Source organism: Pseudophryne corroboree, chromosome 6 (assembly GCF_028390025.1).
Source record: "Pseudophryne corroboree isolate aPseCor3 chromosome 6, aPseCor3.hap2, whole genome shotgun sequence".
Lineage (NCBI taxonomy): Eukaryota > Metazoa > Chordata > Amphibia > Anura > Myobatrachidae > Pseudophryne > Pseudophryne corroboree.
The window spans coordinates 272,566,478-272,578,976 of NC_086449.1; the positions used below are offsets into that span (position 1 = coordinate 272,566,478).

Genomic DNA, 12,499 nt, shown 5'->3' on the forward strand with positions numbered 1-12,499 from the left:
ATGGAGTCTGAAGAAGTTAATCTGAAGTCAAGCTATCATTAACTTATTTTACAAAAATGAGTTATATCTAGTATGCAAGAAAAATGTCATACTCATGCCGAATACTACCAATCATATATATCAATATTGAACTAAATAGTTCAAGTATTACCTAGGACAAATAGGTTCACTATTATATCGTACTAGGCCAGATTATCCAACAAGGTTCTACAAAAATATATTCCAGGAAATCTTTTCATTAAGGCCTCTAGGGGAGATAGTATCTAAGATGTGAATCCATTTGGATTCACATTGGCTAAGTCGCTTTTTGCGATCGCCCCCCCGGACATCTATAGGAATGTGGTCAATAATTTTATATCTCAAGGAGGTCAAAGTATGTTGGACCTCCTTAAAATGACGGGCCACCGGTTGGTCACACTCCTTGTTTTCCAATGCTGCCTTAATGGCCGAGCGGTGCAGAGCCATCCGCTCTCTAAAGGTGCGAGTGGTCTGTCCCACATAATATAGCCCACAGGGGCACACTATTATGTAGACCACAAATTGTGTTGTGCAGTTTAAAACGTGATTAATTTTAAACTTGCGCCCCGTATGAGGATGTTTAAAATAGGGACCTGGCTCCATAAAACTACATGTTGTGCAAGATGTACATCTATAGCATCCCATCTTCTTCTTCTGCAACAGGAATGAGATGTTAGGATTTACGGGAGTGTATGTGATATTAGTTTTAACTAACAAATCACGTAAATTTCTTCCCCTTTTATAACATGGCATTATGCTCTTATTTTTGAAAACCGGTAAATCACTGTCACCCGAGACAATAGGCCATAGTGCTTTAGTGGCGTGCAGTAAAACCTGGCTGGCTCTTGTAAATTCGGACACTAACGGGATCCTATTCTGTTTTCCTTCTGTTCTTCTAGATTCCATTAAACTATGTCTAGGAATTTTTAATGTTTGCTGTTTAGCTTTCTCAAGGACCGAGAGTGGATATCCTCGTCTAGCGAATTTATTAGACACTAGGTCTAAAGCTGGTTCAAGTAAATTAAAGTCACTAGTGATTCTGGCCGTTCTAAGCATTTGGGATTTGGGGAGAGCTTTTTTTAAAGAAGGTGGATGGCAACTGCTATGATGTAGCAAAGTGTTGCGATCTGTTTTTTTATGAAAGATTTCAGTCGAAATGCTGTTATTTTTAACCCTGACCATTACATCTAAATAGTTTATTTCTATTTGACTGTATTGAAATGTAAATTTTACTGGATGGTTTAAAGAATTAATATGTGTAATAAGGTTAGATAATTCTGTTTCTGAGCCAGTCCAAATTAGAAAGAGGTCATCTATGTATCGTGTATACATCATGATCTTTTTTGACACCTCAACATCTGTAAAAAAGAAATGACGCTCTTGTTCGAACATGAACACATTGGCGTACGACGGGGACACATTCGTCCCCATCGCACAGCCAGTGCGTTGTAAATAATATTTACCATTGTGCAAAAATAAATTTTTTGTTAAAATGAACTCCAACATATCCAAAAACAAAGAGATATCAAAGTCAACAAACTGGTTAGATTGTAAAAATACTTTCATACAATCCAGACCCATCTTATGCGGAATGATCGTGTATAGATTTTTGACATCCAAGGTACACAAGAACGCCACAGTTGGAATATATTTTAATTCTCCCAACTTCAACAAAAATTGTGTGGTGTCTTTTAAAAATGTACTCTGTCTTGTTACCAGCGGTTGTAATAGGTAATCAAGAAATTGTGAAATTGGCTGTAATAATGAGCCTCTCGCCGATATAATCGGCCTACCTGGGGGCTTCTGGGCGTCCTTGTGTACCTTGGGAATGGTATACAAAATGGGGGTGATAGGATGGGACTGAATCAGCACATCAAACAATTTTTTATTTATTCTACCATCCTTCACCGCCAATGTCAACATCAAATCTAATTCCCGCTTAAACTGATCATTAGGATTAGACGATAGCCTCATATATGTATTTAAATCCGCTAGTTGCTGATCTATATCTACCATATATTTGTCTATATCCATAATGACTATGGCCCCGCCTTTATCTGCGGGGCGAATGACAATGTCCGAATATGACTTTAAATCCCGCAATGCTTGTTGTTGTTGTTTGGTCAAATTTTTAAAATGTCTCTTAGGCGCCATGCCTATTACAACCGCTGGTAACAAGACAGAGTACATTTTTAAAAGACACCACACAATTTTTGTTGAAGTTGGGAGAATTAAAATATATTCCAACTGGGGCGTTCTTGTGTACCTTGGATGTCAAAAATCTATACACGATCATTCCGCATAAGATGGGTCTGGATTGTATGAAAGTATTTTTACAATCTAACCAGTTTGTTGACTTTGATATCTCTTTGTTTTTGGATATGTTGGAGTTCACTTTAACAAAAAAATTCTTTTTGCACAATGGTAAATATTATTTACAACGCACTGGCTGTGCGATGGGGACGAATGTGTCCCCGTCGTACGCCAATGTGTTCATGTTCGAACAAGAGCGTCATTTCTTTTTTACAGATGTTGAGGTGTCAAAAAAGATCATGATATATACACGATACATAGATGACCTCTTTCTAATTTGGACTGGCTCAGAAACAGAATTATCTAACCTTATTACACATATTAATTCTTTAAACCATCCAGTAAAATTTACATTTCAATACAGTCAAATAGAAATAAACTATTTAGATGTAATGGTCAGGGTTAAAAATAACAGCATTTCGACTGAAATCTTTCATAAAAAAACAGATCGCAACACTTTGCTACATCATAGCAGTTGCCATCCACCTTCTTAAAAAAAAGCTCTCCCCCAAATCTCAAATGCTTAGAACGGCCAGAATCACTAGTGACTTTAATTTACTTGAACCAGCTTTAGACCTAGTGTCTAATAAATTCGCTAGACGAGGATATCCACTCTCGGTCCTTGAGAAAGCTAAACAGCAAACATTAAAAATTCCTAGACATAGTTTAATGGAATCTAGAAGAACAGAAGGAAAACAGAATAGGATCCCGTTAGTGTCCGAATTTACAAGAGCCAGCCAGGTTTTACCGCACGCCACTAAAGCACTATGGCCTATTGTCTCGGGTGACAGTGATTTACCGGTTTTCAAAAATAAGAGCATAATGCCATGTTATAAAAGGGGAAGAAATTTACGTGATTTGTTAGTTAAAACTAATATCACATACACTCCCGTAAATCCTAACATCTCATTCCTGTTGCAGAAGAAGAAGATGGGATGCTATAGATGTACATCTTGCACAACATGTAGTTTTATGGAGCCAGGTCCCTATTTTAAACATCCTCATACGGGGCGCAAGTTTAAAATTAATCACGTTTTAAACTGCACAACACAATTTGTGGTCTACATAATAGTGTGCCCCTGTGGGCTATATTATGTGGGACAGACCACTCGCACCTTTAGAGAGCGGATGGCTCTGCACCGCTCGGCCATTAAGGCAGCATTGGAAAACAAGGAGTGTGACCAACCGGTGGCCCGTCATTTTAAGGAGGTCCAACATACTTTGACCTCCTTGAGATATAAAATTATTGACCACATTCCTATAGATGTCCGGGGGGGCGATCGCAAAAAGCGACTTAGCCAATGTGAATCCAAATGGATTCACATCTTAGATACTATCTCCCCTAGAGGCCTTAATGAAAAGATTTCCTGGAATATATTTTTGTAGAACCTTGTTGGATAATCTGGCCTAGTACGATATAATAGTGAACCTATTTGTCCTAGGTAATACTTGAACTATTTAGTTCAATATTGATATATATGATTGGTAGTATTCGGCATGAGTATGACATTTTTCTTGCATACTAGATATAACTCATTTTTGTAAAATAAGTTAATGATAGCTTGACTTCAGATTAACTTCTTCAGACTCCATTTTTTAAACAATTTTATTATTGCACATGCACTTTGTATTAGCACTTTAAGATATATGAGCACAATGTATTTTGGTAATTCACATTAACAATTTGAATTTACATTAACAACTTGTCCTTGATTGCGTGTAGCCCTGTGTAGCGATCGCGATGCTGTCTCCTTAGTAACCGGAGTAGGCGGGATGGTGCGTCCCTAGTGACAGACGGGCAGGATGTACGTCAGCACAGGAATCCCTCCCACCAACGGCCGGGCGTGAGCAGCGAGCGTCCACACCGGTTGACATGCATCTTATAAAAGGTATGATCAACACGGTTGTTTAATATGTTTCCTGCACTTGCACTTAATCAGACGTCCTGACGAAAAGGCCTGTGTGCCTTGAAACGTTGACGACACTTATGACAACTATGATGTATATTTAATACACTAATCCTTACTTATGGAATTTGGGAGTGCTGCCTCGTTTTTTCACAAAGACACTGGTAACTATCAATTGATTTTTGGGAAGGCACCCCTGTGAGTTGCACTTGTTTATCCGGAGTGCCAAGCTAATTGCATATACATATATATATATATATATATATATATATATATATATATATATACATACAGTATATATATATATATATATATATATATATATACACACATACAGTATATATATATATATATATATATAAACAATGCAGGCGGCACTCGGATTCACTGGACAGTATGAGCAGGTAAGTAATAACGTTTCGAAGTTTATTCACCTCTTCATCAGAGGTGAATAAACTTCGAAACGTTATTACTTACCTGCTCATACTGTCCAGTGAATCCGAGTGCCGCCTGCATTGTTTCTGTGTTAAGGACCCGTGACTAAGTGGTGGAGTCAAGGAGGGCACCGGAGCAGTAACGCACGTTGTTGGAGTGCTGCCACTAAGAACTGTATATATATATATATATATATATATATATATACAAACAAATCTAGAAAACCACAGCACTCGCCACCCCAGAAGCGGGGTGCAATATCTGCACTCACCACTCATAGGGTGGGGTGCATGCAGCCCATGGCCACCAACCCAAATATATACAAACAGAAAGTTCAGCACTCACCATAGCAAGCTCACTTATCCTCACAACATCAATAAATAAATGATGGGGGTTTAGTTAGTGAATTGGCCAATGCACAGAAGCCTGCATACCGCTGGCCAAGGTACCCCACCTTCATGCAGGTCCTACACTATCACAAAGTCTCAAAAATTAAAACCTGGCAACTGTATCACACATAATATACTGCACACATGCCCACTAGGTTTAATGTGTATCTGCCATGCATCTTATGGCTTTTAAAGGTACACTGGTCACCTGACTCTGGCTGATAAATTACTAAGGAGCAGCTGACACAGGTTTAGAACAAGAGAGATTACACAGGGGTGCATAAAAAGACCTGTGACCACGGTTAATAAGAGTTAACCAAAGATTAACCCCGTAATATATACAAACAAATCTAGAAAACCACAGCACTCGTCACCCAAGAAGCGGGGTGCAATATCTGCACTCACTACTCATAGGGTGGGGTGCATGCAGCCCATGGCCACAAATCTCACTTGTTCTAAACCTGTGTCAGCTGCTCCTTAGTAATGCCATTTATTTATTGATGTTGTGAGGATAAGTGAGCTTGCTATGGTGAGTGCTGAACTTTCTGTTTGTATATATATATATATATATATATATATAAAACAAAAATAAACTTTCTGGCAAGGACAGATGGGTGAGGGGGTACTCATAAATGAAAAGCCTAATCAAGGGGAACGGGAGAGAAAAAAGTTTGGGAACCATTGTCATAGAATATTTGATCTTTAGAGGACGGCTGGTAGATACTAGGAACGTGATCAGGATTGGTTGATGCTGTTTCACAGGTAGACACTTGTAGACAGGATAATAGGGGTACTGTTGTGATACTAGAGCACCAACAATCTCAGTTGCATACATTTGCATAGGTATGGGAAGCCCCCAGGGCACTTCAAGGCATCTCCGAGTACTGGGGTCACTAACATTAAGTCCAGGGTGCGACACCCCACAGACCGGCAAGGGTCAGACACCCCAGGGCAGCACACCAGTGTGAGATTAAAGTGTTTGTGGATATTAGGAAGCAGAGGCTATAGATAAAAGAAGTGATATTGGTAGAAAATTATATATATAAAGTGCTAAAGTAAATGTTACAGTGTGCTACCCCAAAGTAGCCCAGCCCCACCAGTCCAGGTAGCACCACGCCCCAAATTCACACTCAAAACTAATAACAGCATATATTTGCTTGGTACATAGCCACATGATAATGGCACATACACAAATGCAACTAATTTGGACCAAGATTACCTGGAGATACCCCTATGTTCTCCTTTGACACTGCAGGAACCAGCATGCCCTCCTAATGTTGATCCCATCCGTGCCTCTCAGAACAGCAACAAGACACTAGAGCACACAGCTGGAACATACAAGGTCTACTGGAGAACCAGATTGACACCGGCTAAGGCTTCTATGCACTGGCGTGTCTATAATGGGTGCAAGGTGTGTGGTGTACACTGGCCCCTGGGTCCAGGGGCGCCTACACACCACACACCCTCCGTAGGCCCAGTGCTTGCTGCAGAGTGGCAAATATCACTCGAAAAATGACCACATGCACAATAGAGATGTTCCCCGGGAATGCAGCATAGGCGCCATGTTCCTGGCATAACATCACATGCAGCCGCCGCGATCGGAAAAGATGGCGGTGGGCCTACGGAGGGCACAGATAAGCTGCGCCGGCAGGAGGCAACCTTGATTTCTGCTACCAAGCACAAATTGTGATGCTATCGCAATTTCTGCTTGATCGGGAGGGGGGGGGGGGGCGGTATGCTGGGCGGCCTCCAGCATGCTATCTCATGGATTGCAAATTCTGCTACTTACCAGAATTTGCAAACCAACCTTTATCAGACCCAATGTTCATATGGTGGAAACATTCTAGATGCAATGAGGAAAAAGACAATTGTGATTTTTCTTTATTATATTTAAAGTTTTTTTAGTTGGGCTTTTCCAAAGCTAACACAAACTGTACGTACACATGCGCACACTTACCTCAAGCCTCTGATACTGCTTTTATTACATGTGGACTTTTTGTATCATGCATTAAGTGAATTGCCCATATAATTGTTCTTCCCCCACTGTAGTGCAATTGCAAGAAGCGAAATGTGTCCTATTAAGTATAGTATGAGACCTACCTACTGATGGCTCTGAGCTGGTGCAGAAATGGTCCATTGGCAGAGTGGAAATGGCTGTGCGCCATAATCCACACTGCTAAACGACATTTTATGTTGACTTTTAAGTGCTGCGTTATGAAGCTATTGCTGTGTTTTATACAGTATAACGTCAATTAAGTAAATTATTTGTGTTGAAAAATAGAATCTAAGCAAGTAAACGGGAGATAAATCTGATGATAATTAATCTCGTACATTATTTCAGCTTGTCACATTTTGGAATGCCCGAACAGCAAAGCGCAAGAGGTGATCAACACTATTGGACAAGCTTTTGAACTGCGTTTTAAACAGTTCTTGAAAAGTCCATCCTTCATAGATGAGAGGTAACACTGTGTCACAGCTTCAGCACTTACACCCTACCAGCATTGGCAATGTTCTGTTACTCATTGATTCTAGAAAACCACTTTAAATGTGGACATACAGTGCATTTGACAGTGTGTTTTAGTATGAGTATATAGCTTTGTAATGGTACTAATGATTACAGTATATTTTATGGAGAAATAGGGTGTACCAGCGCTGGCTGTGATAATTACGTACAAAGGACGGTTTAATTCATATAAAAAATAACAATTTATTGATACAATACAAATTAAAACAGCAGGAGTAGATTCATATTGATGCTGGTAGCAACAATCTCATGCACAGATACCTCCCTAAAAAGGATCACTATTGCGAGTCCACTCTTATGTATAGTGAGATGTCAACTTCTTATTGGCTAGGACAGTTCCCAAAGTGCAGTCACTGTAGAGCAATCATATTTACCGGATCCACAGAATGATATCCCTTGGTGGCATCAGATTTAGGAAAAGTTCATTTACAGCTGCAGGGGCGAACCGGAATGATGCTGAAATGTAAAGTTCCAGTGATGTATGGATGTCCAAATAATGGCCAAAATAGTTGACAGGGTTCCTATGGATACAGGATATGGAGTGGGATCCAGGTGGGTATCTGGTAGTAAGTTTAATGCGTTTCACTGGTAACAATAGGATCCAGCTTCCTCAGGTATATTTTATAGCTTTTATAGCTTCACTTTGATTACATTGTTACCATCATATAACTCACAGCCCAACTAATATTTTTTAATTCAGCCCAACTTACACGCTTTACTTTTGAAGTATTTATAGTTAACAGTTTTGGTCTAGATTATCTGTCATCCTTATTACGGTAACTCTTCATACTAAATAAAATGTGTGTTATAACCATGAGTATCAGTAATTGCCAGGATGTCACACTACTCCAATATTTCACCTATGACGTAAAAGGGAGAATTCAGCTATGGGCGAAGTAAGATGGTACATTGTGTGGTGCGCAGAATCCTATATATTTGGAAGGCTTATATGATGTATTTTGCTGTGCATCCCTATGGGGCTTTGACATAAAATGTAGGGAAGATGTACATCCTTATTTATATATATATATATATATTAGCTGGAGTACCCAGTGTTGGCCGGGATTTTAAGAATGTCTGTTTACAAAAATACATTTAAATATTAAACACACAGTATAAATAACATTGTAGATAGCTGAATACTCGTGCTTTGCTACGGGATGAGGATGGTAAATTAGAATGATAGTTGTTCGTTAATTTACATTGATTGGAGATCTAGTATATAGGCATATTTTTCTTCCCTGATGCACTTTGTGTAGTGGCCGGACCCTTTTTTGGTCCCCCAAGGGACCCTGCTTTTCCCACTATACAACTCTCAGTCTGTGGCTTCCTGCTGCCTCCATTCCCCTCCTCACATCATGTCAGTGCCCCTGTGAAGTTATCAAATTTTTTACAGTTTCTTATATAGCACAGCACATTATGTATCTCCTGATATACTCTGTGCTGCTGGGGGACCATGCTACTTCCACTATATAACTCTCAGTGTGTGGGTTTGTGCTACCTGCATTCCCCTCCTCACATCATGTCACTGGCCCTGTCACATGCAGCCCTGTCATCACTGACATATCATGCATGTCCTGATATAGTCTGTGCTGCTGGCCCGCCCCTAGGGGTGCTAGGGTTGTCTGACCCCCCACAGTGTTTGTTTCCAGAGTGAAAGTCATATGTGTAGCAAGTTTGGTGTAAATTGCTCCAGCCATTCCAGAGCTATGCTGTCTGCTGAAAAACTCTGTGCTGCTGCCTCACCCCTAGGGGTGCTAGGGGTGTCTTACCCCCACAGTGTTTGTTCCCAGCTTGTAAGTCATATGTGTACCAAGTTTGTTGTGAATTGGTCCAGGCATTCGGGAGTTATGCTGTCTCCTGAAATACTCTGTGCTGCTGTCCCACCCCTAGGGGTGCTAGGGGTGTCTAACCCCCACAGAGTTTGTTCCCAGATTGTAAGTCAGATGTGTACCAAGTTTGGTGTAAATTGCTCCAGGCCTTCCACAGTTATGCGGTCTGCTGACATACTCTGTACTGCTGTCCCAACCCTAGGGATGCTAGGCTTGTCTGACCCCACAGTGTTTGTTTCCAGAGTGTAAGTCATATGTGTACCAAGTTTGTTGTAAATTGCTGCAGGCATTCCAGAGTTATGCTGTCTGCTGAAATACTCAGTGCTGCTGCCTCATGCTAGGGGTGTCTTCCCCCCACAGTGTTTGTTCCCAGATTGTAAGGCATAAGTGTACCAATTTTAGAGTACATTGCTCCAGCAATTCGGAAGTTATGCTGTCTCCTGATATACTCTGTGCTGCTGTCTCCCCCCTAGGGGTGCTAGGGATTTCAAATTGCTTTAGTTGCATCCGCCGTGTTTTAATACGCTTGTATGTAAAATTTCACGATCTTCGCTTGTAAACTGTGGATTTGTATAGAAAGACAGAAGGACAAAGTGCCATTGCCAGATTTTATACTGCGTTACAAGAGCACATTGTTGGCATTGCCCAACATCACTTCTAATTGAATTGCCCCCAAAGAGCAGAGAATCTACTTGAGCAGCTATATTTAAAAATCATTTTTTTAGATTCTAGGGACCAGTATCAAAAATAAATAGGTTACTAGTTATATAAATATGAAAATACAGAATTGTACGCAGTTTGATCACATTGGAGAAGTTCAGTGTGGTTGTGTTTATACAAATGTGGCCATACCACTCTAAAAATATTAGCAAATGCGCCTGCTTGGAGGTGTATCTTGCACCTACTATAGAGATGTACAGGACCTCTCAATCAGCTGCTAACTGCCATGTTACAGGCTGTGGTTGAAAAATTACAGGAGATGGTTGGTTGGTACTTTATCTCCTTTCACTTTACTACTCTCCAAGGCTTAGTATATCTGCCCCTCAGGATTTGGTAGGATCCCGCTAGTCGAGATCCCGGCTGTCGAAATACCTGCACCGGAATCCTAACACTGATCAGAATGCTGGCTCCGGCATCACGAATAAGATCACAATGCTAGCGCCAGCATCCTGACAGCCGGGATCCCAAATGTGTGACTGCCGGGCCGCTGGAGAGGTAAGCTATGTGTGTGTGTGGTGGGGGGAAGGGGGGGTTTAGGTTTAGGCTGTGGAGGGGGGTTAGGTATAGGCTGCGGGGAGGAGGGGTTAGGTATAGGCTGCGGGGAGGAGGGGGGTTAGGTATAGGCTGCGGGGAGGAGGGGGTTAGGTTTAGGCAACATGGGGGAGGGTTAGTTAGGTTGCAAGGGGGGAGGGGGAGTTGAGTTTAGGCTGCGGGGAGAGGGGGTTAAGCTTAGGCACTGCCGGGGAGGGTTAGGCTCGGGGGGGTACGTTTAGGCTGCAGTGAGGGAGGGTTAGGAGGTGTGGGGTAGAAAACTTACCCATCTCCTATCGGAATTCTAAAAAGCGGGATGCTGCATTCACCATTCTGACTGCTGGCATCCCAACCGTCGGCATTTCAGCCCCAACCTCTGAGGTAGAAAGAAAAAAACATTTATTTCACTCACCTGGCTTTGTAAGTAATAGTTTAAATGATGATGAATCTCTGCCAGCACTGTTTAGTGTCTCTCTTGTCAGGACAATGGATGAAGTACAGTTGTAAGTATATTGTTAGAGAAACAGACCCAGCTTCCTTCCATGTCTGCTCTGTAGAAAAATCTACCTGAGGACGGGGCACAAGCTGTCACATGACTTTTAGCACAGAGAGCAGATGCTCGGCCCCGCCCTCCTCTGTATGCTCAAGATATGTGATTTTTTATTTTTCACTTGACCTTGTTCCAGCGATAATCGGGAGGCTTACTCACCCATCCACCCACCAGCTGTTGCTAGGTGGCAAGCCTCCCGACTAACAAATAGCCCAATGTGCTACTTATGCAAAAGTCTAAACAGGATGCAGTCAATTTACCTTCAATCAAAATCCCGACGGTCGAAATCCCAACAGCAATTGACCGACGGTCAAAATCCCGACAGGGTCAAAGTCGGGATTTTGATTGGAGGTATTTCATACCGATCCCGTCTAAACATCTCGGGTCTATCTTATGTGCAGAAATGAATGCAATACCAATATCTGAGGCTTAGTTTAAGTGTGTGTGTGTGTGTGTGTGTGTGTGTGTGTGTTGTGTACAGTACTTTATACATTTGTACACGTGTTGCACGCATGCATGCAATGTCTGAAAATACCTATAACAATAAATATAATCTGAAAAAAATAAGCATTTCTAATTCTTCAAATGAAAGTTCTTTCTAAAATAAACATTACCTTTAAGTGTAATTTAACATGTAGTATAATAATGGCAAGAAGCTTAAATCTCTGGAATATTTGTACATGAATTCCTCTTTCCCCAACTAGGAAGGACCGACCTCCATTTTGGAGCTGCTTAACTCCTGAAACCTTGCCAATGCATAGATCTATTGGGCCCCAATTCTGGCAGGTGCATTAGCAAGCAAGTGGGGGCGTGGCCTCCACATCCCCTTTGTGAGTAGCGGCACTCTCTTTACATATTGCGCTGTCCCCTATAGGGAGTGAGGTCATATCGTCTTCGAGTACGTTGAAACCTACACCCCCTTCTCAGTGTCCCTGCACTTTGCTAACAGTTCTTTCTTTTGGCTGGAGAGTTGTAACTCTCAGTATTTCTGACACTGTTGTGTTGGTAGCTGCTGATCAGGGATACAGTGATTCCTCTTGTACTGTAAGGACTATGGCGTTCAGAGTAGCATTCTGGTACCGTATATGTGTTTTGAACTTTGACATTTTTAGATGACATCTCTTCAGAGTAAAGACTTTTATATATAAGTTATATACACTGCTCAAAAAAATAAAGGGAACACTTAAACAACACATCCTAGATCTGAATGAATGAAATATTCTTATTAAATACTTTGTTCTTTACATAGATGAATGTGCTGACAACAAAATCACACAAAA

The 12,499-nt window shown here is 41.2% G+C and overlaps 1 protein-coding gene across 2 annotated transcripts in view; it reads left to right on the top strand.

Annotated features, from left to right (window-relative positions):
• The window catches only part of SHC4 (SHC adaptor protein 4), a 125,002-nt gene that overhangs the window by 68,169 nt on the left and 44,334 nt on the right, over positions 1–12,499 (top strand). For both annotated transcript variants that reach the window (XM_063926041.1, XM_063926042.1), the window contains exon 7: positions 7,404–7,521. In XM_063926041.1, the coding sequence (XP_063782111.1) occupies positions 7,404–7,521 (118 nt within the window). The remainder of the gene's footprint in view (positions 1–7,403; positions 7,522–12,499) is intronic.